Genomic DNA, 27,102 nt, shown 5'->3' with positions numbered 1-27,102 from the left:
CTTGTTCTTGGTTCTTTCGGTAAAGTCACGTAGAAGGGAAATAATACAATAATAAAACTAAAACATAATTAGATAAAATTCTCACGACGTTTCGGCCACAACGCAAGCAGCCGTCCTCTTAATGAGGACGCTGTCTTTCCGACAGCTCTGTTTTTCACCTGAGGACGGCTGCTTGCGTTGTGGCCGAAACGTCGTGAGAATTTTATCTTATTATGTTTTGTTTTTATTAGTTTATTATTTCCCTTCTACGTGACTTTACCGAAAGAACCAAGAATATGAATCCATGCAGTCACGAAAGCTTTAAATCGAAATCTTGCTCTTCTTGTTCTGTGCTGATGCACCACGGCTCTCCCTTATGCACCAGCTGGGTAACTGGCTACACGGGACTTTCCGTGTAACAAGTGAACCGTTAATTGAGCGCTGCTCGCCACACGCAGAGTCACATTTCCAAGGGCACAAACAGAAAAAAAGCTACGCAAAGCTAAAGTAGACCTTTTTTTTTTACGAGTGAAATTTTTTATCTTTATTTTCTTCAAAATAAAAGTTGTTGCTCCAATGCCAAACACGCACATCATATAATCATAACATCCGTTCACAATTAGCAAATTTCTAAACTTGGTCCCAACGCATTGCAACATGCACGTTCACTATGACTTAGCGATGTCAATGCAGTAAATGTTACGTGTTGAAGCCATGAATAATGCCAGACACTGGTGGAGTATATGTGCATGTGCAAGGCTGCCTCAAACGTGCCAACATTCTCCAGTCAAAATAAAAAAAACTAATTTGACACTTAAATGTTTTTTTTTTGCTGGGTTGTGGTGCTGGCTCAAAGTGTATAAAGCACAGGCTGCAAATGAAACAAAAAAAAGATATATGAAACTAAAAATATATAGATGGGAATTTATGAGTAAGGATCACTGAGGACAAGCAGGGGAAGAATATATAATGCAGATGTTCAGTCTTAACATTACCCTTTGGCTGGCAGCATACATCACACTTCATACTTAGATTATCATCATTGTAATAATTTGGCATATAACACTGTTATCGATTCATAACTTCAAATATATTCTTAAGCTCCCGATACGTTCATCATACCGTGCGTGTAAGATTTGATTATGTATTATCTATGCAAAATATATGGACATCTTATGTTAATGTTAATTTAAGGTAATGAAGCAGACTAACTTTTTTTTTAACAATCCAAACCACAAAACTAACGATAAAAAAACACACAATCGATTCTTGAATTTAATCGTGACCCTGAATCATGATAGTTAATCGAAACTAGAGGGAAAGTTAATTGGTACATGCATAATAATCATCCACATCATCATCCAAAGTATTTTTTTGGACTACGGTATTTAAGGTATGTTCTCAGTTTGCAAATCTCCCACGTGCACATCCCTATGGGTGACATGCTTACCAATAGCCTCCAGTGAAACGTAAATGATATAAAACTGTCTCACCTGTGTTGACTGGCAAAAATTGAATAGGTGACAGAACGGCGCAAGATTAAGTGGGAGAAATGGGCTCAGAAAGGGCCTCCACTCTGCTCAATGCAAGGTCTGAGTTGTCAGAAAACCAAATTTTTGGTAGAGAAATTAGCCAAATCGCCAAAACATTTCAATCAAATAACGGTAAAAACTTCCTTTCCACTATTACGTGAAAGAGACACAAGGTTCAAAGGAAAACTTTTTGTTTAATGCACAGCGATTATTAAAATTAAAAAAAATATTGTAAATCCTCAAATTTATATTTTTTCATTACCAATCTAGTATAATTTTAAGTAAAACTGAACCAACAAAACATTACCAAGCAGGGCCGCGCTTGATGGCACGTTTACCGGTCAACAAAGAATGCTTATAAAGTGGCCCATGTATATTGGTGTGGCGCCAATCTTTAAACGATCCTGCATTGGGAGTGTTAGGCCTGTTGAAGGTAACAACGGAAGTACCGGAAGAAAATCCACAACATATGAGGGGATAATACTCACTGCTGCCATCTCCTGGCAGCCCTGCGCCTACAACACCTGGCAAGCCATGCTGGTCAACCATCTAAGTACTTTAACGTAGGTCTCAACTTTCGTATTGGCTTCGAAGACCCATCTCGATCACGCGTATTTAAGACGTTTTCTTTGGGTCTTTCGGTAAAGTCACGTAGATAGGTTGAATTTTTCTTTGAACCTATCTACGTGACTTTACCGAAAAACCCAAAGAATATGAATTCCTGCAGTCACGAAAGCTTTAAGTCAAGTATTTAAGACGGTTTGGTCATTGGCGAATATGAATGTCTGGGTGGCTTCTACTTTGTTATGCCACAATAATTGGTCGAAAAACACCTCTCAGTGCAACAAAATACATTAACTCATTTGTATATGTTCAATTTAGTGGGCTCTCACAAAAAAAAAACTAGTCACAAAGCTCAAACAAGTATGAAAGTATTCGACTTTTTTTTAAAGTTAGTGATTAAGCACGAATTACATTCCTAAAATTATTACCGGTGTCACTTTTAAGTGCTTTTGGCAATTTTATTTCAAAGGTGAACATGGTACAGAAAAAAGATATATCTTGATGTCTGTTATCTGATAAAATGAAGCTCTGGAAAGTGCATTAGTGCATTGGGAGAGCACTGAAACACACCAGACCCCACTGGACTTTATAAAAGAGCTTCGGCATGCCTGCCGTTGTAACCCCATTTACCCTCTGTCCCACTCAACGTAGCCTATGCCAATGCAAGCATAAACTTGATCAAACACAATCTCACAACCGTGTCTTCCCAGTGCTCACATTAAACTGGGGATCCATTTTCACTGGTCAGTGCATGCCTTGGTGTCGCCTGTAAAGATATGGGAAAGCTGAAGCAGACTTTACCATGGCATGGCTTCATTCCATTGTAGGAAGACGCAACCTAAAAAATGACTCATCTAAGCATCACGAGGTTTGCACGTGAGAAAAAAGAGGTGAAATTTACCGTCTCGTGACATTCGAAAGAGCTGCTATTGTGCACTCGAGCGCGGTATGGATACTGTAACTATTCTAAATATTGCTTTTTTTAATATATATATTCCCTGTGCTCTATCAGTATCATTGAAACTATTTAAACAATTTTTTATATTAACAGGTAAGGCCCTACTGAGCTATATAGCTCTTTTTCAGAATCCACCTGGCCACAAATGATAGCTCAACGAAGTGGCTTATCATGTGCACATTTAGTTGCGGCAAAATACTCTAGACGCACGTTTCTAAATGTGGAGGGAATAACCGGAACGCCCGGAGAAAAATCCACGCGACCACGGGGAGAACATGCAACACTTCAAAAATACAGGCACCGATTTAAAGCTTTCGTGACTGCAGGGATTCATATTCTTGGTTATTTCGGTAAAGTTCTTTGTACGTGACTTTACCGAAAGAAACAAAAATATACAGGCACCGTCAGGGTCAGAATCGAGCCCACGACCCATGACCTCCTGTATACCTGGCGAGGTAGTTAATACCTCGCCACCGTGGTGCCCTGCAGTATCATGTTGTGAGACGTAAAACAATGGATGAAAAACCCGTTCAAGTGGCCTGTGTCGTCTTTACACAACATTGGCACTTTCGTGCAAGCCATATACTCTCCCCCATGTGACATACAGGTAACAAGGTAGATTGGACAGAGCAAATGCCCAAATGAACCTTAATTGGAAGGCGTGAAACAATAACGTCAGTATATTTTTCAGGTTGCGTCTCCCTTCAGGTCTGCGAAGCCTCTGTGGAATTCTTAATACAGCTACAGCCGAGCACAATCATCGAGTTGGCAGCAACGACCATTTTGCATTCATGCGCTGAGACTTTCTGTAATGTTAACAAACTAAATGGAGTATAAAAACAACATTGCATAATGCGATTTCCTAGAATGACAGCCGCACGCCACGTCAGCAGAAACACTGCAAGCGTTTATCAATTGTACGAAAGCGAATACTTCTATTGTTAAAAGCACACGCCGGAAATACATGGACGTAATTTCGCCAACCCATTGCCATGGAGATAACCGACGTGGAATCTCGTGCAATCCTTCACGGTGTCGGTGGCTTTTAAACGGCCCCTCCTTGAACGTGGCCTCTGTTTGCCGTTTCGCAAGAGCAGCAGTTCTTTTGATTCAGCGCCTCTATTTTACAACAACAACAACAACAACACAAATTCTGAATGGAAGTTGAGCTCAAGGGCATTGGTTTCTCTTTCCCGCACCTCGTTACAAACTGCTTTTTGCTCGCACGCTCCAAAACATATCTCGGAAATGAAGTTAAGTTGAAACACATTTAGGGCACCGCTGCTTGAGATTCTGACATCCAGCGGCTATAAGAAACCAAGGAGCTCTCAGGCGTGTTTTATGGTTGTGCCGCGCGTTGTTCTGCTACGATGTCCGACGTTTCTCTCCACGTGCTGGGAACTTCTTCAGGGAGTGTCTTGAGGGGGCTCCCAACACGTGCAGCAGAACGTCAAACATCGTGCCGAACATTGCACGCTCAACATCAGTCTCCCCGAATGATGCATCATCTCAGAAAGAGGGTCACACACTTGCTCATCTCAGTCAAGGCCAACATCACTAATTAATTTGACAACATGCAGTCCAAACAACATGGAGAGGACTGTGAAATTTAAAGTGCCATGTGTGAAGTTTGGTCAGGTGGTTTCTGTTTGTGTGTCCATCTGGGACATCATCAGCACTCGGTAACGAATTGCGATCGCTATAGTCAGTTTCTGTTGCCCGTGTTGTCATTCTCGTTTTGTCCTCCGTCAACGGAGATTGCCCAAGATGCTGCAAGTTCACAGTAAGAATGATTGACGTATGTACACTCACTTCTTCCAGTTTTCTTCTAACGGCTGGCCGATTGCCAATTGCCCGGGACAGGCAATCCGTCCGCTATTTCATCAGTGTCAGAACGAGTGTGCGCGTGAATCCGTAGAGCTGTCACCACTGTTCTTCTCCCTAAACCCAAGCACAATGCCTTCACAATGACCCCTGTGCTAAGGTTATCATGAGAGGCCACTGGCTATGCATGGACGCTTTAACAAGGGCCAGCAGTTCAGACCTGGGGAAATAACCATATCCCATTTTTACAAATTGCCTGCCGTTCCATCCGCCAGTGAGCCTCAATGACCCTAAGACTTCCTTTAAACTACCGTGGACAGATGAAGTGGGCAAATTAGCCACCAGTTTTTCTGCACAGCAATTTTTTTTGTTACGTAAAAGTATTATGTTTAACCCGTTGCATTTATTTTCTCTTCATCTTTATCGATAACGTTAATTTTTTTTAAAATAATTTTTATAGCGCTCTATTTTTTGTCTTGTTTTGTACTTTGTGGGGTTTTTGTGTGATTCAGAACTCTGTTTGAAGCCAGGTTATCCCTGAAAAAGAGACTTTTGGCCTCAAAGGGCTCTCACCTGGTTATGAATGCAACTTTTCTGTTATTCGTCCAACCACAATGGAGAATGTTTAAAATCGATTATATTCTATTGATGCTGCATGTAATGAATCTGCGTAACCCTTACACTCCAATTTACTCCAAAATAAAAACAAAAGATTATTTAGTTGATATACAATTCCAAATCGTGACAATCTGTGTGTGTATGAGAATGTCTGTACTCGATTTGGGCAATAATTTCTGAGTGGTTAGCAAATACACGTTTTTATGTGTTTTGGAAGCAATCAAATTGAATTACATTTTTAGCCGACTTGGCCAAAACTATCAAAGACTGCTCGCTATATACTTTTTTGTTTGCAAAATAATTGATAAGCCTACATTGTACATGGGCAGCCTACAAGCTATTATGCATTTAAGCTCTGTGGGTATTTTTTTAAATCCCATAACTATGGCAACCAGGCTGGCACCACGATCATCATGTGGTGGCTGCTCCCGCAAAGAAACATTGGCACTCGCTATAATCCAGACACAATTGACCAGTTTTGGCTTTGGTATCCCACCTGCATTTAATTATGTTGAACAAAAAAAAGTAATCACTATATCCCACCTCTGATTTCGTATGTAGCCACAAAGCAAATTAATTTCCAGATTGAATAGATTGGCCAAAGACAGCAAAGCCATACGTTACTTTGTAGAATGAACCAAAATATACATTGCAGACCGTTCCCTGGCATCCCTCAAGGACTTATCCTACCAAGATCTCCAAACTGTGCTGTCTGCAAGTGTACAGATAGATAAGCGCGGTAAGCATTCGGGGAGATTAACTCAGCCAAATGTAATTCAACACAATTCGTTCGTGGTATAATTGTGCGCCGTTATCGGTGAGGGTGCTGAAACCATCAAACTCCACTCCACCATAGCCGGTGATAGAATCTCAAGCAGCGACCCACAAATTCAACAGCCTCTTGACCAGTGCTTCTCTAGAAATTAACCACAAAGGGAGGGGGGACATTATAACAAAATGAAAAACCCCAAGGAAAGCACACTTCCTAAAGCAGTCGCGTAGCTTTCGAGGGTACAGGCAGCGCAACTGCACCGTAACTCACAGGCTGGAGGGGCCCAGGTGTCGAGCTACCAAAAGAAGATTGGAAAACTGAACAGGCGGGTTGGGCCCGTTTCATTCATTTTACACGGGCCCGTGGCCAACCCAAAAAAGCAACCACAGTAACGATGACCTCAACACAGTCATCCAACCATCTCAACAACAACAAAAATTAATGCCATTTCCACCCGCCAATCACTCCACACGAGCGTATGCAGCTGCTCATACCCATTTTCCACTGGCACATCTGAGCCGAGCCAGCGGGAGGGCCTCCCGGTGTAGGTTTTAATCCACTGGCTATTTGCTGTGCCAAGCCAAAACCATAACTGTGATATCCAGGCCTCACGAGACATCTGGCTCTGGGCCAAGCACGCTCAGTGCTGGTGTTAACAATGCATTCGTTGCGCGTGAAATCAGCGGCACGGCTCGGCCTCCGCAGTGGAAAAAAACGCAACCAGATGCCTCCTGAGCCACACCGGGCTGGCACGGCACGGCCTCGGCGTGGCGCGGTCATACTGTGGAAAAGAGGTACGAGAGGGTGGGGTGGCATGAAGATGAGAGAAAGGAAGAGAGAGAGAGTGGCAGCAGGGGTTGAGCAAGGCAGGGGGAGGGGGGGGGTGAATAAGCCGAGGAATGCCACGGAGACCGCTTGGTGACTTCAAACCCAGACGGAGCGCGTGCCATGCGGGGTGGTGCTGCCACCCGACAGCGAGCCGCGCGTGTAGTAGCAGCAGCAGCAGGGCGCCAGCAGCCGCGGGCAGCGCGGGGCAGCGAGACCAGCGGGCAGCGGCGGTTTGTAGACGGCGCGGCTGTAGGGCAGGAAGCAGAAGCCCAGCTGGAGGCGCCGGGCCATGCGGCAGTAGGCGGCTAGCGCGAGCACCAGCAGGGGCGACATGAGAACGAAGCCGACGATGATGAGCGCAGTGGAGCTGTTGTCGTTGAGCACGCCCTGGCACAGCGGTAGGCGGATGCGAACCATCTGCTCGCGGGGCAAGAAGGGGCATCGGGGGGGGGGGGGGGTGAAATGGTGAGAAGGAACCTATGGGGGGCAGGGGGCGAGGGGGCTAACATGCAACACGTTTGTTTGAGTTCGGCACGCGCGCACGCACGATCACACGCCGCTTGAAATCCACCGCTGCGCCGGAGCAAATCACTCGGAGAGATGCGATGCTTGGGAACGAAATGAACGACGGCGTCGCTTCTCTGTCCGCTGCGTTTTTGTTTGTGGTGTGCCGTGGCGCGCTTGCAGTTGCCGTGGCGCTGTGGTCCACTGCACGTGCTGGGGGCATTTCTTAAGAAAATGAATGCAGGTCAGTTCCTGGAACGTCTGACACTGTACTGGACAGCTCGCGGTACAACACGAAAACACGTCTGCAGAGATAGCTCTACAGCACAACCGCGAATGATTGCTCTGCATGGCATGTAGGAGGTCGTGGGTTCGATCCCGTGGTTGTGGATTTTTCTCCGTGTCCTCTGGGTTTTCCTTCCATATTTAGAAACGTGCGTTTCGAGTATTTGGGCTGCTTTACATTTCCACATGATAATCCTGCTTCGTTGAACTATCATTAGTGGCCAGATCGCTTCTATATTTCTCACTGGGGCCTTACCTGGTAAAATAAAAAAAATGTTCACATAGTTTTAGTTTGCCTGTGACTGAATCATCTGGAATGTGCCCGGTCCTGTCATTGCTCAGAAGCTTCGAAGGATGGAGCCTGGATCGTTATTGAATGGGCGATCACCACGCATGGCAGGTGTTGTATGCTATTGGCTGTCGAGATGCATGATGGAAACCAGAGGGCAGTGCTGTACTTCTATGCTTCCACAACTATGCTCTCCACGGTCACCAAACCAAACCGCACTAAACGAGCATGGTGAAGTATGTCTAGATAAGCCCTCAACCCGTACGGCGTGGGGAGGCGCTCATCCAGCAGTGGATTGAGAAAAGGGTTATACATGTACGCACACAGATTCACCCTCACCTCTCTTAGATGATTTGTAAGGATGCGGGAGTCGTGATTAGATTCAATTATCAATTATGCGGTAGTAGAAAAGGCACGCAAAGTGAAACCAAACGGGACATCAGCCTGACGAGTAGCAGCATACAGAGTATACACACAGTACATTCACACTACACACTACACAATGTCGTACCACGTCCGAGCGCATAGCCGCATGTGAGTGAATTCAAACCGCATATAACACATTTTGGGTAGAAATACATTAGCCGCATGTATAATGGAAATTGCACAAATCGAACTGGTATAAAGCGAGGGAAACCTGTATCGTTGAGATGGAGCCAGCTTAGCACGTAACACTTTTTCCCATAATCACTCCTTGACCGAACCTTTGTAGTGACTTACAACCATTCGTAATGAATGGAAGGCACGACTATGGAAGGATGTGCCCATGAACAGATAACTCTGAATGTGCCTGATTTCTTGGAAGCTCATCATGTTTGAGCCTGGTTAGTACTTGGAGACTGCCTGGGAATACCGATATTTGTAGAATTGACCCATAGGCATGGAGCTGGCCAGGAGTTGCCAGTACAGCAATGGATTATTTAATCTATCTGTGGAGGGCATTGAGTGTTGTCCATTCATATGCATGGCGTTTCTCCAGGTACTCTGGTTTCCACAAACATTGCCAAACATGCATTGAGGGAACTTGCCAAACATCCCCATGCAGAACTCTACTGAAAAAGAGTCTTGAAATTCGGCAAGGTTTCACGGGTGAATGGAGGACATTAATATTATCAAATGTAGCAGCCGAGACAGTGATACCGAGAGACCAGTGAAACAAACTCGTTTTAATTATTGAAATGTATCAGCGACACAACTCAATACAATGTGTTTGGCACATTGGCAGCCAAGCAGGTGATCGTTGCTGAGGAATACATCTGAGAGCCCCGTGTCAAATGTGAGGATTTATACGACAGCATCCGTTACTGAGCTATAGAAGGACCTGGTTCCCACATCAACGAATCTACAAAATGAAATAATGCATGCAATATGCTCACGCTCCTTAACATTAGGCACGCACGTGGGTTTTTTTTATTTTACCACGGCATACTGCGTCAGAATTCCTCCTCCAAAAGCATGTATATACTTACTTAGCCATACGGGTTGAGAGGTGCTACAATTAGTCTTGCTAGCTCTGAGAAAATGAAGGCACGTGGCACGGGTGGGATGGGTTTGGGTGGAGAGTAAGAGGAGCAAGGTGGAGGGGAGCAGTCATGAGCGGAGAGATTTACAAAGCGTAACTAATGCTGCCCGCAGACTAAAACAAATGTCGACTTGTATTGGGAACGCGTTTAAATTATGAATCCTGATCCGCGAGGTTATCTCGGCTATCTGATGTCAAGGGAGGAATTTGAACTCTCTCTGATGCCCAGCAGCTGCTTTTGTGGTTGACGTGCCAGGGGACACCGAGTGTCCTTCCCACACATGGCCACACATTGAGGGGGGCGATTTGTAAATGACCAAAAAACGTCCCCTATTAAGCAAGATGAGCAAATGGCTTCGCCGTGCACATCCATTTACATTTTCTAGGGTTGAGTTATTCATGTTGATCTTAGCGCTTGGTGGGAGGTAAAATGTCCAGTCTGACATTAAAAAGCTTTTGCGATCACTCAACTTGGAATGCCGTGCCAAGACAGGATAGGCAATGCAGGATAAACAAGTCCGGAAGAGAACGTGACAGGTGAGTAGAAGTGATTAGGCGAAAATGGTTGCGCTGGGTGGGATGCCCGTTTGCTGAGACGGCCGTTGGAGTCGTCTCCACGAATCTGGTCACAAAGGAAGGGGAAGACCTAAGTCCAATTGGTGGCTGCTGATGCTGTCAGAGCAGACCTTGGAGGTCGCGTGACGACTGTGCAGCAGCTGTCAGGATCTGGTAAAGGGTGGAAAGCACTGGTGAGGTATGGTGGTGGCATGATATTGAGATTTGTGTCTTGTTCAAGACAATGCTTTTGAGGACCTAGGAATATATTTTTTCAAAAAAATTGAGGGCGCAAGAATTTACTTGAATCATATAGGAGCATCTATTATTATACTTAAAAATATATATCTAAAAAAATAATGATAATAAATCCACTGCTCGATGAAGGCCTCCCCACACTCGTGTTGGTCATGAGGGTTGTGTGGCCACACTGGTCAGCGCGGCTTTGGTAAGGGAGATATCCAGAACTGGTTCAGATATCATTTGCCACTGATGTTAGCCATGGTCCAGGAATTTTACTCAGGGGGCAAGGTTCATAGAACAGCACGCTAACCACTGCCTCGCTACTCCCTCATACCCATATTTGTAACCTTACATTTTTTCAGAGCACCCGACATTTTTGGTTTGATCCCCCCCACCCCCCCTCAATTATATTCCAATTTTGCTGCTTTTGGAATGTCAAAAAATACCGTACATTTCCAGGTGCGAAGTTTGCAGCGAATGGTGCATCATCTCCCAGTTCTCCAATGGGCAGCGGGGGCGAGGGGAGGCCAAAGGAAGAGACTCAAGTCCTTCCTGAAGCACGAAAAAATCAATCTTAATTTTGGAGCTTTCGTGACTGCAGGAATTATTATTTGGTTCTTTCGGTGAAGTCACGTCTAAAGATAAAATAATAAATTAACATAATAGCATATTTCGACGTTTCGATTGCAACACAAGCAATCATCATCAGGCATAAACGAAATAGCAACAAAAATTTAACTAGAAAACTATAGACAGACATGTGATGTCTGTCTGCTTGTATGTCTGTCTATAGTTTTCTAGTTAAATTTCTGTTGCTATTTCTTTTATGCCTGATGATGATTGCTTGTGTTGCAATCGAAACGTCGTAATATGCTTATTATTTTAATTTATTATTTTATCTTTAGACGAAAAAATCAGCCTCCGAGATTGGGAGGAGCGGCAGGCTGCTAACTCCCTAGGGTGGGTGGCGCCGCTGCATCCACCAGGCCGTGGAGCACTTCGAGACCCCAAAAACAGATAGGAGAAAGAAGCCGACCCGGCACTGCGGATTCCACTTCCATCTGGGACCGCGTGGCGCCCTCAATGCCCAAAGATCTGCCGATCGAGAACTGGACTCATCGGCCACCTGAAGAGCCACCGTTAAACCTGATGGACGTCATCCTCGGACTCCGAGAGACTGCCGACGATCATGCTGTGTCAGTTGCAGAAGATGGCACTAAATATACATTTTTAGCCACACTAGGGGTGAATCTTATCATCCCATATGGCGATTGATCATGACATGTCAATCAAACCAAAATGAGTAAGCTGCAGGCACTGGAATTTAGTCAATTTAAAGGACAAATCAAGTTTCATGGGATGATTTTTTTTCGTGCAGTTATTGGTGACTGGGCTGAGACACATCAACTTGCTGCACTTGAGAACCGTGCTTAAATCACAAGTGACTGAAACCCAACATTCAATCCCAGGGTTTCAGTGGTTCCAGCTCAGTGGTGTGACCTCTGAGCCACCTAATCCCACATTGAGCACCCGACGTTCCTTGCAACTATTATGTGGAGTTCCTTTCCTCTGGCCCCCGTGTATTCAATGGGCCTATCAGTCTTGCTCAGTTTCAAGCAAAGAATGATACTGAAAATCATCAAAACGCAAGGGCTTTAGGCCACGAGTCTACATATTTTCCAAATGACAATACTAATACACCTGGCACTAATACTGTATTAACATATGTGTGACAACGTAGATGTTTGCTGCAGCATCTGAAGGTAATGTGGATCTGAAGCAAATGTGTTTAATGAGTGAATGGTAGAACCTCCAATAGCTGCAGGGGTGCGGGAAACCCATTACATAACCACATTATCTGATTTTAAACAATATGTATTCTAACACGTGATTATATGAATGTATTGAGAGCTCAAGCATTTATATTAATAGATGAATATATGGATCGTTCTACCTTTACCACTATTGTGGCTATATTCCACATTCTTATTTATTCTATTACCGATTCACTTTCAATAAATGTATGCCTAATGTGAAAGTGAAACCTCTTATCCACATGTTCACACAAGGCTGGTGAGCAAAGCCATCGGAAATTGCAGTGACTAGAAACGGAACCAACACACTGTGGAATTTTCAAAATATCTCCTTTTTACAAAATGGTCCTCCTAATTGTCCTCATTAGATCAGGACTTAAACGTAAATATGTACAGGAATGTACAATATACATACGGTATAAACACACAAATTATATCTGTATACATTTTGGTTGGCCCAATAAACATTTAAAATACATAGTCACTTAATGGTTTTTTCCAATTTTTCATTTGTCGTAGAATATGTGTCGTTTATTTGAATGAAATTCGTTGGGAAAAATAAAGAAGATAGATTAAAATGCGTGAGTCCTTCCAGTTAAACCAATCTACTCCTGAACAGGATTGAATGTCTAAGGCCTTCTTTATATTTGTTCAGCAAATACATTGACGGCGATACTGAATGAGTCCAGTTTTTTACCAAGCTACAAGTCATGGATTATAATCAGGATGTCAGAATGAAAATAACACGTGAAAATTCCAGCACATAATGCAAGTAGTGGCCGATAAAAATGAGCAAATCTGTTTTGTTAGAGAATAAGCCACTCAACTTTTTGTGTTAAAACAGGGTATCTCTTTTTTATTCCAACCACATGAGCTATTTCTCCAATTTCTTAAACTATTAATTCTTAAACTAAAACTGAAATTAAGCCACCACGTTACAAGACCTGTGGCTTTTCCCCCTACATGTGTATATTACCTCACTCAGTTTTTACCAACCTGGATTTTGAAAACCCAAAGAGGAAGACAGGTAACGATCTATTGAATCATTAACGCACAGTCCTTATTCTTATTCTCACAACACCTTAATTGAATTGTCAAAATGTCAGAATTTATACAAATTAAATAAAAATGACAAGCCAATGTTACATTTAGGCTAACTTGAGCAAACGCAACTGCACAGACGAGATATAAAATGTGTGAACACTACACACGACGTGGTAATAATAATAATAATAGGTAAAGGTGCTGCCCTTGCATTTGCTAATTCACGTCACTGCTGGCAGAAAGGCCTCCACTACAGTGACCTTTAAAGAGAGCCTCTCTAGGGAAATGTTGGCCTACTCTTCCATGCTGGCCAGATGTTGTGTGGGAAGAGGTGGAAATGCCCATACTTTACCCCACCACACGTGACCTGCCGATCGACTCACGTGAGCTAACTGAACAATCAGATGCACCTCTGTTTCGCACTGGTTGGCTAAGTACGGTGCAAAAAAAGTTCAACATCCATACATGGGAGGAGTATCTATATCATGCAAAGTTCTTGAGTAATATCATGGACAGAGCTCAATGGAAGGCCATGATTTTCGACATATTTGGCAAGGACACGGCACATACTGAGAGAGAGATGGAGGCGGGGGGGGGGTTAAAAAATGTGCCCACTATATTCTTGGTTCTCTCGGTAAAGTTACGTAGAAGGGAAATAATAAAAATATAAAACAATAAAATTCTCACGACGTTTCGACTGCAACACAAGCAATCATCATCAGCCCTGAAGCAATCATCATCAGCCCTGATAATGATTATATTTTTATTATTTTATTATTTCCCTTCTACGTGACTTTACCGAAAGAACCAAGAATATGAATACCTGCAATCACGAAAGCTTCAAATCAAAATGTCCCCACTGTTTCAACTGCCGTGCCGGAAGATCAAATTGAACCGTCAACTTCTGGATTGCAAGTCCGGCATGCTGCTACCCCTCACACAACGGCAGCGTCAAATTCATCACGAGATGTTCAAATACAATGAGACAATATTTTTTTTCGTTGGATTATTGTTAAGTCGAATTGTGGCCACAAATCGCTGGGGAGAGATGAATCATTATGTGCCAACACAAATCACACGGCGCTATGTGCCGTGACGTGCGCAGGGCTTCGAGAGGGGTAACCCCGTTACACTGGGGTGAAACACAGTCCATTAGGTCTGCTATTTATCACTGGGCTTGACGGTGTTTAAAAAAAAAAGACACTTCGATCTCTTATTAGTTTTTCTTCTATGTAGAAAACAGTTGGGGAAGATTTAAAATGTCTGTAAGTGACGGTTGTTTTCTGAGAGTAAACAACTTCATCCCTCCCCAAAGTAGTGGGAGGGAAGGTTCAGGAGCCACCCAGAGTCTGGGCAAATAACCTTAAATAACTCGTAGATAAGGAAGATTCCATCTTGGAACTCGACTTGAAGAGAAGGGAAATTTTAAACATAAAGCTCCCAGAGGAAATGGAATTTCCCAAAGGGTCAGCACTTTTGATGTAATAGCTTAACAAGGACATCTGACTTTTTCGCTTCACAATTACAGTTTCCCTTATGCTATTACATTATATTCTATGCTTTATTTTATATAATCTTTTTAGAATGTTACAAGCTACAATGATATGCGACATCCGACCCCTTTAAAATATATATCTATTTATTTTTGGAATTCGTAAAGTAGTAGGCTCCACTAAACTCAAACAAATATAACGGTTTGGGATCTCAATGTGTGTGTGTGTTTTGGGCATCAAAAGGAACACTGGCTTTAGATTTATTTACACAATGGCTTTTACCCAACGTTCAAATCTGTAGGACTTGTATCTCAAAAGCAATTTTTAAAAGTCAATAAAACTGGTTACAGTTCAGAGTTCTTCAAGAAAGCAGCACGGCAGAATGCCTTAGCCCTGCGTGTGTATATACAAATAAATATATATGACAAATGTGTTCTATTTCGATTTAAAGCTTTCGTGACTGCATGGATTCATTTTCTTGGTTCTTTCGTGACTTTACCGAAAGAACCAAGAAAATGTGTTCTATCTTGTTGCTAACTGGCCAGATTGCTCAGCGGTAGATAGAGAGCATCTCGCAATTGAAAGATTTCGAGTTTAAATCCCGGCTTGGGTTTGACTAAGCCCATCATCCCACTGGGATCGATAAATTAGGAACCACTTTGTGGGGGAAGTCAACATTGGTTGCCTCCTATGGATATAATCTTTTCGCTGCCACAGGGATGTGGAAATTCCACCACGAACTCTCAGGGCTGTAAACAGGAGATGACCACCGCCTTCAATCATCATCATTTGTTCAGGAAATCGCTTCGACTCGTTTCTGCGCAGCTCACAGTCGCTTTTCTAAATGTCTTCTTAGTTCCCCGTGTTCACGCACGCTCTGGGAATTCTTAATGAGTCCGCTGCCCTTGCAGTATATTTTCTTTAAAAGTTGAAAATGAAAACAAATGTTTTTTTCGTGAGCCTAACCTTTGATGCAGTTTCATAAACAATGTCAAACCATGTTGCCCTACTTTTAACCTTTCAAATAGGTTTTTTCTTTACATTGTATCAAATATGTGCCTTCTCAAACTGCTTGCAAATTGCACAAAACTAACATGATGTCATTATTGTTGTGGCCAACCGTGTATTTATTGTAAGTTAAAAAATTCAGGACATATAATATTTAGATAAATAAAAAAATATAAGGATGTTAATATTGAGCAAAATTCCACCGTTTACATTGATACAAGCCAAAAGATACATTATCTCGAGGAACACTTTTGTTACAGCTCACCTAAACATCCAATTCAAGGCACATTTCTCATAAAAGAAGTCAATATAATAAAGTCGTTCAATGGCAGCTAACATTTAAAACATGCTTGTTAAAACAACTCAGTCCATACGCTAATACTAGTCGAAGCAATACAACGATGCATCGGTTCATCGTTGAATAACGATTCTTAATCTGACCACACGCAATCGAATCGTGTACGTGCTCATCGTTTATTTTACAACGCATGCGCATGATATGAAAGTGGTTACACTCATTTGAATTTAATTGAACGAGAACGGACAGATTGTACAAACGAGACCCTGAGTAACCACGGAGACTGCACAATTAATAACTGTCTAGACGAAAGAAGCTTTCTCTAAAAAACCTTGGGTTTGTGCGAACGATTTCAATCGAGGGCTCAAAGCTTCCTATGAAGCCAGCAGTGGAAATTATGAAAGCAGCCACGCATGGTTGTGTGAGTGTGTGTGAGCCTACTACACAGGAGGGAGCGGTAGGGTAGCGGTTAGCGCGCTGCTGTGCTGTGAATCCAGTGACCCGAGTTCGATTCCTGCTAACGGTCAACACCAGTAACGATTGTCTGAACCGGTCATGGGCCTCCCCTAGGTCGACTCAGTCTCAAATGAGTACCTGTGTGGTGTGTAAATATCGTCAATGGGGAGACAAAGGCGGTCGGGCGTGGTGTTGGCCACCCATCTCCTAGTGTGCGGTGCCGGCGTTCAAAGGTGCTCTCTAACAGCACTTGCCCCAACAGTCTCTAAAGGCTACACGGGTGATCTTTATCTTTGCCTGCTACCTATAGGGTTGCCACTTGACTGAGAATTTGTGAATTGATCATTGAATCCAGTTGCCAAAAGCCACGCTGCACGCGATACATGATGAACATTGCATCAAGACCCTTCCCCCCCAATCAAGGATATGATGTGGTAAACAGCAGGATGCCACCCTTATTGTTTTCCCTCGCTAAGAGTAATGGCAATGCCATTCCTTTCACCCAGAAAAGCCTCGCCGAGACCTGAGACTTCTTTGTTTTAAGGAGGGTTCTACATTGGGATGTTTGGCCCAAATAAAATAATTCAATTTCCACGAAATTACAGTTTGGCTTCATTTGGTAGGAAACTGCAGACAAAGCACCATGCATGTAAGCTGATAACGCTCAAAGGTTGCACCGATGGATTGAGTTATCATCTGGTCAACTGACAATCAAATAAAAGCCGTATTGTGCCTGTACAGATACAGCTAGTATTGTCACTCCACTGCTGGATGAGGGCCTCCACGTGCCGTGCCGGTAACGGGGATTATTTGATCACACTTCAGCACGCTCGTTGGTACAGTTTGGCGTAGGAGGACGGCACATCGATGCATCGTGCTGCGATCCCTTTCATCGGCCACTCTCCACACCAAGCGTCCAAACCTCGCCCTCCCCCCGCCTCTCTCTTTTTGTGTAATATTTTGCTGTCTTTTCCTGGATTTTCTGTTTGCACATAGTCACATAGTCACTTTAAGATGTTTTCGTGTTCATTTTTTGTTTCATGTTTTTTGTTTGTTGCGGTTGCACCCGATTCAAGAGCCGAATGGCTCACAGGGCTATACCAAATAAATGAAACTGAGAAACCTCGCAATTTAAAAAGTTCAAAAGTTTCGATTTAAAACTTTCGTGACTACAGGGATTCATCTTCTTGGTTCTTTCGGTAAAGTCACGTAGAATGGAAATATTAAAATAATAATAATAGAACATAATAAAATAATTCTCACGACGTTTCGGCCACAATGCAAGCAGCCGTCCTCAGGTGGAGAACAGGTCTGTCGAGAAGACAGCGTCTGAAATTTCAGACTCTGTCTTCAGACTCTGTCTTCTGACTCTGTCTTCTCGACAGACCTGTTCTCCACCTGAGGACGGCTGCTTGCGTTGTGGTCGAAACGTCTTGAGAATTATTTTCTCATGTTTTAATTTTATTATTTTATTATTTCCATTCTACGTGACTTTACCGAAAGAACCAAGAAGATGAAAGTTCAAAAGGTCACCGCACCCCGTGCGCGCGCGCGCCGCTTACCCTGGAATGGCACGAGAATCCGAACCACACCATGACGATGGCGGGCAGCAGCAGCAGGCCGAAGACGAGCGCCAGCAGAAGCAGGTTAAGCGCCGCCACGCACGTGTTGTGTGCCGTGAGCAGGATGGCGCAAGCCCAGCAATCCAGCGGCTCCCTCGCCTCCAGCGGCGCCGCTCGCTCATCGGCCGAGTAGGGTGGCGGCACGGTCAGCGTGCCTTTGTGGGTGGCATGGTGGTGGTGGTGGTGGCCGCCGATGGTCGACGTCCCCGCCGAGCTGGGGGGCTTCGCCTCCCCGCCAGGGTTGCCCCCGTCTCCCGACACATGCCCCTCGCACACGCTCACCTTCTCCAGGCTGTCGAGCGTCATCCTGGGAGGAGGTGGCGGCTGCCGGGATAGCGAACGCGTCTGCGGAGGGCCCGAGGGGGGGGGGGGGTGGAAGTATGTATGTTGGACTTCTTTTACACCGTACGTAGCCAAGCGTGCTGGGGGGAGGACAACAAACTGAGCAGCAAAAGCAGTTCTAAAAATAAATTAGTTTTTAATACAGATTCAATCTGTTGATTAAATATAGATCCAGTGGCTTCCGACTATCGGAAGGGAGATCATTGCAGACGGTCGTAGAAGCACATCTGAAAGCGCGCGATGTGGAGCAAAAAAAAAAGCTACGTTTGCAGTTGGAACATTGCGAGGTCAAATCAGCCCAGCATATTATCATCTTTCGGTGGTTAATACAAATAATAATTCCACCTTGTTGGAAGTAAACGTGTCACGTTACACTGCAATATTCAGCCGTTTTATGGTCACAGAAATGTGGAATGTCCATCATTGACTTGGAGAAATGGATAGAGATGAACAGAAGGGATTTTTAAATGAACCATGAGGCCCACGCACAAACTTTGAGATTTTGACAAGGTTTACGTGCAAACAACTATAAAGGCCACTTTAATCATATATTTAAATGGTCATTCTTACACTGTTCACATGTTCAACATTAATATCCAATGGTTAGACATATATATGTTTTAAAACTTCTATTTTGTAAAAGTTCTAATTATCAAGGTAAGAATTTGTTATAACATTTTGATAGGATTTTTGGTCTTGTTTTGCATGATTGTTGAACTTTTTTCGCACTGTACGTAGCCAACTGTGCTAATCGGAGAGTTTGCGTTGGAATGTTTTAACATGTGTTCCCATTGTTCGTCCCAGATCTCTCTTTCAGGGGACTTGTAGCCTCACTTGCTCCTTACACATTCAGAGTGCCTGCTAACTAAGACTTATCGATGCTGTATATAACAACCTGAGAAATAATTGGAAGATACATTTACAAAGAAGCCACTTCTAAATGACAAATAATTGCAATCCAAGCTTCGCTGAATGGAGTTCGTCCCTTACGTGCCATACGTCACCACTTATTAAGCAGCTCAGATTATCTCGTATTTTGCTCATCTAGAGAGATGCCAAAGTAAACATCTTCAAAGCAGATCCCAGAATCCACCAAGTTAAAAAGCGACCTTTCATGAAGATGGCCCATCGTGCTAAATAAGTTAAGACTACCAGCTGCATTTCTTACACGGCGTTAATGGTTAGTTCATTAATTTTGCAATGTTCACGTTCGCAAGTATACCAAGACGCACATGGACACATTTGATATTAGGACCCAAGCAGAGAAAAACGAGAATGCACAGATTGACTAAGAATTATTCCATGCACCCTACAGTACATGCCAGACCACCATCATTATCATCATCCATGGTCAATCCACTGTTGGATGAAGGCCTCCCCAAACCACTGCCACCTCTCATGATCATGCAATGTAATAATCCGTGCAGCACCTGCACATTCATTGATTTAATTGCTCCATCTCCTTGGAGGACATCCTCTTGGACGTGTCCCGTTTAAGCGAATGTAATTGTTTAGGACACGTTGTATCTGCTTATCTTGTAAGGCGCCTTGCAGCAGCGGGTTCAACAAAATAATTGCATAAAAATAAAAGCTTTCAGTTCATTATCAATCCACTGCTTAAAGAAGGCACAAAGCACATGTGATGTATTATTGTATATGCCTACATTCTTCTAAATTTAATGAGTTATAAATAAAGCAGTACTGTATAGTGTATATTCTATGGGTCTTTCGGTAAAGACAATTGCTTGTGTTACGATCGAAACGTCGTGATATTTTTTATAAATTTTCTATCTACGTGGCTTTATCGAAAGACCCATAGAATAGCCATCCCACAACCAGGATTTTAACTCACAACTTTCTGTTAACGAACCGCTCGCTCTACTGCTGAGCCACTTAATTCCCGAAATCGTTCAATGTTACGCATGAGACGAGGAGAAATTGGACAGCGTTAGACAGGACCGCCACGTGCTGGCAGCGAAACGTCATCTGGAAAGATGTGCGGCCCAAGTACAGCCATGAAATTGAATGCACAACTGGCACAGACCGAAACGAAAGAGGGCACTTGGGTTGGTATCACAGCCAAACACCAAATGGACTGGATGTTCCGAAATAACTGAACTACTCCCCATATTAACAGTATACAATACAATAACTTACAGGCCACTCTATCCACCCAATGATGGATGAAGGTGTTCTCACAATGCAGCGGTCATGGGCGCTCTTTGGCCATACATCGCCACGCTGACCAGTACGGAATGCATCTTCTTGGTTCTTTCGGTACTTTACCGAAAGAACCAAGAAGATGAATCCCTGCAGTCACGAAAGCTTTAAATCGAAATTCAGTACGGGATGGTGAAGAAACAGTTCAGCACCATGGCACGTTCGTAGTGTCGTACGCCAACCACCGTGCCACCCACTCTCAACGTTACAGCTTCATGAATACAAAGTCAAAGGGTCTGCAAGACGCAACGTACGATTTGCATTGTTACGAATTGTCACAGTGTGGATGGAGGTGGGGTGTGGGGGGGTGTGATTCAACATCGGCATATCATTTCCCACGGGTGAATAACATGCGCAAACCCTTGTTGAAAGTCAACAGCAGTTGCCCTATACAAACACTGGACCTCGGCACGTGAATTTGAAATTCAAACCAGGGGGGCACGGGACCGCCCCGGGAGATGACCACCACCCAATACGCACGAGAACATGGAGGCCTTTCCACTTGGGTTTTTATTTTATCGCACGTGCACGGATGCGCGCGCGAATTAATTTGACGTCAAAGGGCTCAGCTTAACGGCCAGTTGGTGTGTCGCGTGCAATGAGGATTCCCTCCTATACATCGTTTTATTTTGTGGGACCGCTTTGTAAACCGTCGACGATCAAATCCAAATCACCCGGAATGTCCCCGATCTTGTGAGATCGCTTCACTAGGGATGATGGTTACGTGGGCGACCGCCATGGACATATGAAGCAGGTGCTGTCGGCTTTCCTGCATGGCTATGTTGTCAGCACAGAGAGCACTGCAGAAGCACCCGTCGTTGTACTGCACTACGTTACCCACGTCTATGCTCCCCGCGTTCACCAAACCGCACTGACCAGCGTGGTTCAAATGTGATCACATAGGCTCCCACAACGCTGATAAATGGGCTGTATCATGGGATCTTTGTTCGCCAGTATCAAAGTACGAAACATAAGAATAGGAATAGGTACTCTTAGTGCTTTCGGTAAAATCACGTAGGTAAAAATGAAATTGAAATTAAATAAATTATTTTATTCTTTATTAATTTTTATTTCATTTTTACCTACGTGACTTTCCCGAAAGAACTAAGAGTATGAATCCTTGCAGTCACAAAAGCTTCAAATCTAGAATAGGAATAGGCTTCATCCTTTCTGGCAATAAAACAGGTGTTAAGATGTTCAAACACCAAATAGATATATTTTTGCAAAGGAATCAAGTGTGCATTGACCACGCGTGCGTGCGGTGAACATGCAAAACAAACACGATCTGATAATGCAAAAATAAAAATGCATTTTACCCTTTCTGACAATAAAGAAATAAAGGGTACAACCTATTCTTATTTTTCCATACTTTGATACTGCCAAAAGACGATCCCACGATGCTCTGATAATACACGCATTGCCTTTGAAACCGATTGACCAATTCCATTACGTTGCAAGCGGCTCACGCCCGAGAACAAAAGCCGTGGATTTTGCTCGCGGTGGGAGACAAAAGGAGAGCGAGCCCGTTGCGTTCCCCACACGCACGCAGCGGCACTTATCGATAATGTTCCATCACTGCTGAAGGGGAGCCGCGCGCGGGCGCCTGCGAACCAGTGAAGCTTGAACACAAGAAGCCAGGCAATTTATTACACTTGGAGGTGATAATGTGCGCTAATATATCAGAGCCGGCCCCCAATGTCGTACACGACTGCGGTAGTGGCAGTAGCAGCTCTGCGTTACGCATCTACCCTGTTTGTAAATATGCACCGAAGCGCGTTAATTAAAGGTTGAGAGCAAATTAAGCTTTAATCTGAATCGATTTATTGTGCTTGTTGTGTGCACCTTATATATATATAAGAGTATTGCACATTGATGCATTTGGCTTTACAGTGAAGTATCTGAGCGTATTATAAGCGTTCACGCGTTATATGCAACTGTTGTCATAAAGCGATGAACGAAATTTTGCTCAAGAACAGTTACATAATATTATACATTTTCTATATCGTAACTGTAGGTGTTCTGCTGTGCAATATACTTGAAGCCTTGACATTATGTTACTGCAGGGGTCAAATGTCGATTGAACAATTATAAGAGCCAAGCTTCGTATGCAATTTTATGCCATATAGCGCAAAAAAATCATGATAAAAGACAGTCAATTAATTTAATTAATTTCCACTATAGCAACCAATAGACGCGCCTCCAATGCCACCAACACTTAAACTCCTTATAAAAACAAATCATCAAAATTCACAGCCGCACCACCATGATCATCATCATCGACACCCGGGCATCACGCGACGGAGCGCAGTGCAGAGAGACAGAGACGACTCACGCACCTCCAGGATGGGTAGTATCCCAGGACCTCCCCCCACGGGAGTCCGTGTCCCAGGCACAATTTACAAACTCGGCCTCGCTTGCAGTCCTCCGATCGCTCTGCACCGTAAACCACCGCGCTATAGCCGGCGCACAAAAAGTAGGGGTGGGGGGGGGGGGAATTTTTTTTTTCTTAAGGCGGATAACCAAACAACAATAACTAAAAAAAAACCCACGGCACCAAACCACCGCAGAAACGGGACCGCTCGTCTGAGCAGCAGCAGCAGCCGCTGCCTAAGGGGCGACGAACGGTCCGCGTGTGTGAGCGAGCGCGCGCGCGCGCGGTGGAGAAGCAGGAGGAGGTGGTGGTGTGTGCGGACTCCCGTGCCCCGTATTCCAGGGCACGAGGGTGGGCTCCAGCATTTCCCACTTATTTATTTATCTGCCTTATCTTTGTCGAATCTTAACCTCGTTTTTTTTGGGGGGGGGAGAGGGATGGTGTGGGGGGGGGTGCCTCCCACCGACTTAAAGAGAGCGAGCGACGGGAGTGGTGGTAAGGCGGAGCGCTGGGTCGCACTGGAAAGGGAGGCACCGCTCCGTGATGAGTGCCAGATGGCTCTAGCAACTATGCCACAACCGTAATGGCTTTGCAGAGCTGTGCCAAGAGTTATGGTCCTGCAGCCTTGTAACCCTGTATGTAGACGGTGGCTTCCTTTTATGTTAAATCAAATAAATAAAACCATTCTCCCCCCCCCGCTCTCTCCCCGATTGAATTGCAATCGTGCTATTATTGTATGTAGGTATGTAAGTTAAACTTATTTCGCACCGTGCGTGGCTAATCGGAGGTGCGGGAAATATTTCTGCCAGACAATACGGTTATACGCACTATATGGTTGAAGTTCTCGCAGTAAGCAGTGCATCGCCCTGTGTCAGCGAGCAGTCCTTTACGATTGCATCACACGTTCCTCTTTATTCACACTGGAGGCACACGTTTTTTTTTGTATACGCCCTGCAAAGAGTCTTCGTCGCGTGGCAGTCAAACTAATTTTAATTGTCAGTTCATGGTGACCGAGGAGAGACCATCGACTTGCTACCCTCGAGGACTCGGAGGCTTGGAGGCCAGACTCGAACCCTGGGTCACCCGAGATGAATTCGACACGAGGAAAGTGGCAAGGTTGAGGCGAGCAGTGCTTGGTGGAGGAAAGAGAAACCTATCTGGTCGGGAGTGAATGTTTCACGAGGGTGCATTCTCTCCACCTCTACCGCCCCACGCGCTTGCCTTCGTGCAACAAAGGTCCACACTGCGTGGGTCATCAGTACCTCTGGCTGCTGGAGAGCAAACACAACAGGGACGAGGGGTCACATTCACGGTACGGCCTGCCGAATGAAAGCTTAGCACCCCATTTAAAATTCTCATCGCCGAGTCAAGGATGGGGTTTGTTTTGTACGACACCCCCGTTTTAAAAAGGTTATGCTGCAGGGTTGTCACACTGCCCTCCTGTCTCCGTGTTCGCCCGACAACAGCACCTCGCCGTGCACAACGGACCGCATTTACAACTACAATGCAGGAATCCAACGTGTTCATTACCGGAGCGTCTCCATGCGACTGCGTTTCACAGTGCTACTCACGGAGTTAAAAGGGGGGTGTTTTAATCTTAAGTAAGGCGGGAAGGGAATCACCTTGATACACGGGGGAATGTCAGTCACAGGCAGAGGAGGAGAGGGAGGTTTTGATCCTGAATGGGGGGGGGGGGGCATGTAGTCAAAAGCATGGATGACTGGGAAGGAGAGGGGGGCAGTTTCATAGGACGGGAGGAGCAAGCGAGATGGAGCAGCCTTGGATGCTGGAGCAGAGAGTGGGTGAAGGGATGCAGGGGGAGATGAGAGCAGAGAGGTAGGCAGGGGCAAGTCCATGAGGGTCTCTCTTGAATACGGTGAGGGCGATCTGACGGTTGACTCAGACTGGATTTGGGAGCCAGTGGGTGAGGAGTCTCGTTGCTTGGAAAGGGGCGGCAAAACGGTTCTGGTATAGAAAACCCTGTGCCGGAAAAATCAACAAGACACTCAGTTCTACACACTTTGGATTTGCGATCTCCTCTGTGAGTGAAACACAGCCTAATGGTCAGCTAAGGGGTAGGAGATTGGGTGCGATCAGAGCAAAAATCTAGGTCGTTATGAACAGAATCAGAATATGTATTCATACTAGACGAATCCGATGAGTTATAAAGCTGCTTTTCACAGATGTCCAGTAGTTTCACATATGTCCAGTATATGATGGTTGCTTCGTGTAACCACAGCCAACTTCGTTTGCAGCTACCCTGGTTATACTCATAAAGTTAAAAATAAAAACGTAGAACCATTATGCATAACCGTGAACCAAAGATTCATGATAACATCTGAGAACAATCACCGGCATTCATAAAGCGACTATTTTTCTCACTCGTGCTGTTCAACCATTTGGTGTAATAAGCTATGACAATGTCGCCATATATTTATTAAAATGAAATGTTATCAAGATACAATAGTGCCAAACGTTCTACTAAATTAAAAGAGGGCTTAACAGTGAAACTCAGCGTGTGACCGCGCTCGTACAAAAGACAAATTTTGGCCTCGGAATGAATATCAAAACAAAGACTCAAAGCCAAAGTGATGCCACATTGAGAATTTGAACACCAATTTGGAAGCTTACATCGCGCGAAACCTGTTTAGAAAAATGCAGCAGTTGGGGGGGGTATCGTAGGCAGTGGTAGATTAAAAGATTTCCATTCCTGCTTGAGTGCCTGAGGAACGGAGGCCCTTTTTGGTATTCCACAGGGGATGCCGCTTGGAGCCCGTTTACACACACACACAGACAAACAATAACCACACAAAGCACAAGAGAGGGCCATGAACGAATACATTCTGATTGTTTCAAACGGGGGGAGGGGCAAGTGTGGTTCTGTTTTAAATCGGGGTTTAATGATACATCATCAAGCCATCGATTAACGCGGTGCCTTCGGGGACTTCACGCGCATTGCATCGCGTGGGAATCGACGCTTTCGATTTACGCAAAGAATTCTCAAAAACAATTCGCTCGTGTTGCAATGAGGCTCACGGAGGGAACCAAACTACAAACGAGGCGGAACAAGAAATAACGCGAGAGAGAGAGCAGTGGGGTAAAAACGAGAGGATTTTTTTAAATCTCGGGATTGCGATTTGTTTCAATAATTTTGTAAACATTGCCTCCGAAACGTCGTGATTTTTTGTTTTATTTTATTTTTATTTTTATTAATTTTGATGTTTTACCTACGTGACTTTACCGAAAAAATCTAAGAATATGAATCCTTGCAGTCACGAAAGCTTCAAATCTAGAATTTGTAAACATATTTTTTTTATCCATTTGTGTTTAATTTGTTTTTCGTATGTTGACAATGACTAGTCCCCAAAGGGTGACATGAAAGGAAACAATCGCTTGGTAGCGTAACGATGCAATTAGCGTGAACACAACTAAATGTCCATCCATAATGTGCTAGATTATGTTGCCAGATTATTAGGCTTGGGGCAATTACCATGTGCAAGCCACAACGACAGCCGATATTAAAACACAAAATAACAACGAATAATATGCTCACAAATTAAAGCCAGGGGCTATGGTCCACTGCGGACAATAACATTTTTACTGATGTACATTTTCATTTCATGCTTATTATGTCAGGTAACAAGACGTTTCATTCCTTTCTGAAGCCTGCAATCTCATTTAATACGAAACCACAAAAAAACACGGACCACAAAGGAGGAAAATGAATCTGGCAATGCAAATATGGACAACGTGACAAGATTAATGAAGGTATCGGAGTTACGGAAAGCAAAATGAGTGAATCTTCTTTCGTATGGCGTGTTGCGGAAATACGCAACTGATATTTTGGAACGGCATTTTTTTTTAAATCGATGTCTGGGATAATCGGCATCGGTGTAGTTCGCTGGTGGATTGCTTTGGCGTCGAACGGTCTTCGTAGAGATCCCAGGGACCGAACCTCGTG

The 27,102-nt window shown here is 44.1% G+C and overlaps 1 protein-coding gene across 1 annotated transcript; it reads right to left on the bottom strand.

Moving 5' to 3' along the window:
• Nucleotides 1-3,065: 3,065 nt before the first annotated feature.
• On the bottom strand, nt 3,066-23,478 carry LOC133351072 (transmembrane protein 88-like). The gene is made up of 3 exons (XM_061565989.1): nt 23,107-23,478; nt 18,149-18,553; nt 3,066-7,492 (listed from the first exon to the last, which is right to left on the bottom strand). The coding sequence occupies exons 2-3, from the start codon at nt 18,512-18,514 to the stop codon at nt 7,172-7,174; spliced, it is 687 nt and encodes a 228-aa protein (XP_061421973.1). The 5' UTR covers nt 18,515-18,553; nt 23,107-23,478; the 3' UTR covers nt 3,066-7,171.
• Between the last annotated feature and the right edge of the window lie 3,624 nt (nt 23,479-27,102).

The sequence above is a fragment of the Lethenteron reissneri genome, chromosome 36 (assembly GCF_015708825.2).
Source record: "Lethenteron reissneri isolate LAM-NWPU_2019-01 chromosome 36, ASM1570882v1, whole genome shotgun sequence".
NCBI classification, from domain to species: domain Eukaryota; kingdom Metazoa; phylum Chordata; class Hyperoartia; order Petromyzontiformes; family Petromyzontidae; genus Lethenteron; species Lethenteron reissneri.
Note: the sequence above shows the minus strand (reverse complement) of the source record. Positions and strands in the feature narration are given on the sequence as shown.

Coding starts and splice junctions, on each gene's coding strand:
- LOC133351072 (XM_061565989.1), bottom strand. CDS start 18,514: ATGACGCTCGACAGCCTGGAGAAGGTGAGCGTGTGCGAGGGGCATGTG. Junction 7,493..18,148: donor GATTCTCGTGCCATTCCAGG/GTAAGCGGCGCG, acceptor CCCCGCGAGCAG/ATGGTTCGCATCCGCCTACC.